The sequence below is a fragment of the Terrapene carolina genome, unplaced genomic scaffold, assembly GCF_002925995.2.
Source record: "Terrapene carolina triunguis isolate 2854851 unplaced genomic scaffold, T_m_triunguis-2.0 Scaffold62, whole genome shotgun sequence".
NCBI lineage: Eukaryota > Metazoa > Chordata > Testudines > Emydidae > Terrapene > Terrapene triunguis.
The window spans coordinates 37,647,644-37,653,643 of NW_020664413.1; the positions used below are offsets into that span (position 1 = coordinate 37,647,644).

The 6,000-nt window shown below is 36.2% G+C and overlaps 1 protein-coding gene across 1 annotated transcript in view; it reads left to right on the forward strand.

The window, feature by feature from the left end:
- Positions 1-5,457, forward strand: part of HAT1 (histone acetyltransferase 1) — a 41,365-nt gene extending 35,908 nt beyond the window's left edge. Inside the window, exon 11 of the mRNA XM_024210061.1 lies at positions 5,037-5,457. Coding sequence (XP_024065829.1) covers positions 5,037-5,204 — 168 coding nt within the window. The 3' untranslated portion in view covers positions 5,205-5,457. The remainder of the gene's footprint in view (positions 1-5,036) is intronic.
- Positions 5,458-6,000: the final 543 nt, after the last annotated feature.

A 6,000-nucleotide genomic window follows, 5' to 3' on the forward strand; every position in this document is an offset into this window, starting at 1 on the left:
CCTCATGATGCCACTTCAACAAAGTCACTATTTCCAAGTACAACTACACTTTACCTTCCTGCCTTTCTGAAAAATTAATTGTTTTAAGAATGAGTAATATTAGGCTTAAATTCATAGGTAATACTGTTCCAATTAAATAACTTTCAAAGAAATTGGATCTGTAGGTGTGAGGGGAGATTGAATTTTTTTTTTATTTCAGCTTCTTGGAGGCTGCAAAGAATAGTGCGGCGAGTGAGACTGAAAAAACGTTAACAATTATACTGGTGACTGAACTGGTGAAAGGAAATGGGCAACTGTTTTCCCTCCTTCCTTTCTTTAAAAAATAAAATAAAAATTACTTGAAAGTGCAGCTGGGTCTGGAAGTTTTCAGCTAAACATTTTTTATCAAAAAATGCCAATTTGTCAAAACCTAAACTCTTTGCAGGAAAGAGATGGTTTAAATGAATTTCCCATTTCAGATTTTTTTTTTTTGAAAATTTCAAAAATGTTGAAACCTCATTTTGATGGTTTTGAAATGCAAGTTCAATTTTTCTGTTCAAAATGACTTTTTGTTTAGAAATTTGTTACCTTATAGTAAAATGTAAAGATCTAAATCAAAACAAACATTTCAAAATTATGAAAATGAAATGTTTCAGTTGTTCTACTCTACATTTTTTTCCTGATTTTTGGTTCACAGAAATTTTCAAGATTCCGACTTTTCATCTTGATTTGGTATGGGAAAAGTTTTTGATATCTTGAAAATTCTCATGGGATGGGAGCCCAGGTCTACGTGAAAGGCTCTAAGATCCAAAATATTGTTATCTTTCTCTACTTTCTGGGAAATGAGTGTAAAAGCAATATGTGGTGTGTAGAATGGCTTTTACTTTGAGACTGAAATTTCTTAAGAATTTTTCTTCTCTGTTTTACCAGAGACAGTATAATTACATAGGCATCACAAAGGGTGATTCATTGCTAATGTACTAGGCATGTAGGACTATGATTGTAGTGCTGGTGATGCATGAATACCTTTTTTTCAGCTAGATACTATTGTTGTAGAAGTACCAATGGTGGTACTGTGAGGTGGAGAGACAAAGCAGTGGTCCTGTCTGAAGCAGAAATGAGAAGTGCATATGTATACAAATGGGGAGATAAAAACACTGAACACATCTCTTAAAAGCATTGCAATTCTGAATGGCTTGCTTTCAACAAAATATATTTTTCTCACATGAAACTTTTATCTGGAACAGCTATCTCTGACTTCTCAGTCCTTACAGAGCTGTTGTCGACTAATGTAAAAATATTGGCTCATGAAGACTGACCAAACTTGAACTGCAGACATGAACATTTAAATAACTGACATCTCAATACTTTCACTTCTGATAGCATTTAGATTTTTAACTATACACTTTTGATTAGAAGAAAATCGCTAATTTATATACTTCCATGTAGAGCTGAGGAAAAGACAAGAACAGCAATAAGTGCTTGTTTTTTCTCGGTATTTTCATATTGGACATTAGGACACAGATCTGTGAAATCATGATATATGCACTCATTAATATTCTAACAGTGTACTGCAGTAGCTAGTTCCTTTATGAAAAATATGTACGAACACTGCTATGACCCAAGTGGTGGGCCATTAGATACTGTAGAAAGGCAAGGAGTACTGGTTCAATCCTTTCCAGCCCCACAAAATAGGAGGATGAAAGCAGTGTGCAAAAATCTTAGATTAATGGACAACAGATACAGAAAAAGCTGCAGGAAAAAATGTATAAGGGGGAATAAGTGAAAATCAGAATTCTCTAGTGACAGTGCAGTGGGAAAGTAATCATGGAAGTATAATGGAGTCAAATTGTTGCAGGCGCTCTCTCACTCTGACATACATTGATTATTTATCTCTTTATTGGTCAGTGCATCTGAGTAATTACATCTTAAAAACAGGAATGGGATATAGTAAACCTGAAAAGTGTCCTAAAGAGTATTTTAGGAGGAGAAGCCAGCACCAGGAGTGTGTGGTACTAGCAAACTGTTCCATTAACAAACTAAATTATTCCCATCCCAAAGGTGAAAGTACTGGTAGTGGTAGGGAGGTAATATGAAGAACTAAAAAACAAATAATGGTGCTGTTCCACTGGAAAAACAAATGCCAGGTGGCACAAATACTAGAATATTAACATGCCATATATTGAACACGGTCTCCCTCACTATGGATGATATATCCAAAACTTACTACAGCAACACTCAAAACCCACTCAGAAAGGGTGTCTTTGACACAACATGCTGCCACTTTATATCAGTGGAAACTAGTATTATGTTTGAGCTCAGCTGACCAAAATAGTGATGACCCTTTTTTCAACACTGAATGGAACTTAGTCCCCCAGTTTAACTCCTGCTTCCAAGTAAGAGCTTTTAGTCTGTAAAATGTATTACCAGGAAGAACAGAGTGGCAGCATGAGAAGATGATGTCCCATCTGTGCCACTTCAGACCTACTTGCATAGCCAAATGTGACAGCTCTGACATACTTGCAATTCGTTTCTATTGGGATAGGCTGGGAGAAGATCATTTAGGTGGAAAGTTCAGGAAACTAAGCTTTTTCTTACTGCTCCTTTTCATATAGAGTAAGTGCATTTGCTACAGAATTGGTAACTTCTCGTGGTGATAGCAAAAACGGTACTTTAATCTTTACTTTAAAAAGTTTTCTGATAAAGACCGTCCCCAAGGGACAGTAAGAAAATTTGATAACCACTAGGAAAGAGGTAAAGCCCTATTACAGATTAAGAACTCATTGAGATAGGAAAATAAATAGTCAAGTCTTGATGGAGAGGAGGTTAATAGGAACAGAGATCATCAATAGGACTAGTGGTGGTCACTATTTAATTTTTAAGCGGGTGGGGACAATGGTGGGGAAAGTGGCAGGGAATAGTGAAGTGGTAACATTTGTAGATTACATGAGTCAAAACTAGGAACGACTTGAAGAACTTGGAAAGAAGCAAACAAAACTAAGGAACTGGGCAACTTTTGATGAAGTACAAAGTAGTCATTGGTAGGACAAAACACACTGAAAGTAACAAGAATGCTCTTGTACGCTACTAGGTTTTGAATTAGTTAACATCTCAGGAAACAGACTTAGGCTACATGTGTACTGTTCAATGAAGTCCTCTTACTGCACAGCTGTGCTCAAATAACATTAGGCTGTTTTAAAGAATAGGCTAGAAATCATGCCAGTATATATTTGATAATACAGCCTCACTTTCAGTGCTATGTTCAGTTTTGGTCTTCATTACCCAGACACTAAAGGAAAAGGTCCAGAGAGAGGCAGTGAAAATCTAGTTTAGGGCCTCCATAGAAGGAGAGACTAAAAAGATGAATTAGAAGTCAGAGCTTGGAAAATGGGGGGTCACTTTGTCCATCCTCCCTGCTGATGCTGGACTGTTCTTGGTCTATTAGTGAGTGCTTTGTCCAGTCTAGTTTTTAAACAACGCAAGTGATGTGGGCTTTCTTTGGGAAACTGTTCCAGACCTCTAATTTTTCCTGCTATTCAGCCTATAGTTTCCATTGCTCATTTTCATCCCATCATTTCAGGCTATTTACTCGAGGTCAGCCTAAAGAATTCCTTCTCTTTAATATTTTTTCTATTACGTTGGCGAAAGTACAAGAAAGGAGATGTATGTAAAACAGCAAGTGGTCTAGAGTGAGCCAGCTGAGTGCTCCTTTTTAACCTTTCCCTATAATACAAGAACAAGAGGCCACTCTAAATTAAAATGTGATACTTTTTTTCTCAACATATAATTAACCTGTGGAAATAGACTGCCTCTTGGTAGCACTGAGACATAAAAGGAACAGACAGACATTCATAGGAATATCATCTGCAATTTAAAAACCAAAAGGCATTTCAATCCTTGGGTACAGTATAGGCACAAACTGATCACCACCTGGGGGCAGAAATTCCCTTTTGTCTTCATTCATGCTATAATTGCAAAATTAGGTCCATTTTGTGGGGGTTTATCACTTGCTCTGAAGCACGCTACTTTGGCCAGAGGGTACTGGATTACATGACACCTCCTCTCTTCCTCTATAGCAATTCCTTTATTTCCCTGACTTTCCTAACTGGAAGTGGACTGAGGACATCAGCGTTGAGGAAGTACTTAGTCCCATATTATCTTTAATCAATATTTTAAATTCCTAATAGGTTTTGGGGAGGGGGGGTTGGTAGTAGTTAGGTATAATTTATTGATGGGTAATGGGGTGGGAGTATGTGGAGGAGCTTACTAATTAGTGAGGAAACATTTTTGAGATGCATTCTTTTCTGTTCTATTTGCAACAAGTGACCCATTATGTGTTTCCACTAATCATTCTCTTCTGTTAGTGTTTGTGTGGGTGGGTCTGTTTTACTGCTGTTCCCAAATATTGATCATCCACATATATCTGATGCAAAAAAAATCCTAATTATTAGGCTTTCCTTGCTTATTCTGGATTATTTTCTAAGTAGTGGAGGAAGGGTGGTTAAAGTTAGTTTTTAGTAGCTGTTAAATAGATTATGTGGGAAATATATCAGTTTGGCAGAAGATCAGCATAACAGTACATAGGCATGGTTAATACTGGTAGAGGAGTAATATATAAAGTAGTATCAGTTCAGATGGTTACCAAAATTAAGGTCAATATAACATTTTTTTCAAAACCAAACCAACACCACACACAAACAAAGCCACCTGTGTGGCATAAAAAACAAATGAGTAGTAGTACTACCAGTCTCGTAACTTCAGGAAAAAATACAGAAATCTGGATACTACTTTCTTTTAGTTTATTATTGACCTCGTTGTTTAGACTTTCAAGGGAAAAAGTGTTTTATGAGGAGAATTTACCCAGCCTCTCATTGCTCTTGTTTAAAAATAGGGACATTTTGGGAAGAAATACATACTAATAAAAGGAATATATAATCAATAACCACCTTTTGGATAAGCCTTTGAGACTCTACTGCTGTTCACTTCTTCTAAAAATACAAATATCTGCCAATAAAGGTGATGACATTGAGTTTAAACCTGTTTATTTAATTGTTTAGAAAAAGCAAAGAGAACTTGCGAAGATGAGAAGATGTCTGAGACCAGAGGAGTTGACGAACCAGTTGAACCAAATAGACCTAAATATGCAGCATGAACAGTTAGAAGAGAGCTTCCAGCAACTTGTTTCAGATTACCGAAGGGTCCTAGAACGACTTGCTCAAGCATGAGAATTCTACCTTTCTGTACAGGAAACTTGCAGATTTCTATACATTGTGTTGTGAAGCACATCCATAATTGCTACTTAATTGCAAAATCTCGTGACGTTTTAATCACATTTAAGATGACTTTTTTTGAGTGTTTTTTCTGTGCATTTTGAATATTTTCTATTTTTGTGTTGTAGATTTAAAGATGGTTGTACTTAGGTTTTGGGGCACTTACTGCTTAAATAAACAAGAATGTAGATTCTGAGATGCACTATCACTGCAAGTGTTTGGGTCTTCTGTACAGTTTTGTTCAGATGCTTAGTGAGGATTGAGATGAAGCAGATTGGACTACCGTAGCCTGGAGTATTGAGATTGTTAGCGACTTCTTAAATAGTTTGGTTGTTCATAAGGTAAGTTAAAAATAAAACCAAATGATTTCAAACGTGAAATGTTTGAGTTAATTACTAGAAAATCTTTACAAAATTCTATTTTGTTCTCCTGCCCTCTGCTGTTCATGACCAGCTTCGTGCATATGCTGTTATATGGCCCTCATCATCATATGATCTGAGCACATCTTAATTAAACAATATCAAATCCTCATCCCTTCCTGCCTATAGGAATAAATATAAATAGTAGTGATTTTTTTAGCAAGTTTTAATATGTTTGTGTTGAAAGATGACTGATAGTGTGTAAGAAAAGATTTGTTGATGGAATGCTAATTTGAAGAAATGGACTTTACATTTGGCTCCAAACACTGAGATCCATGGTCATTTTCTATCTAGGGAATTCCTGTTGAAACCATTGATAAACAGTAACATAT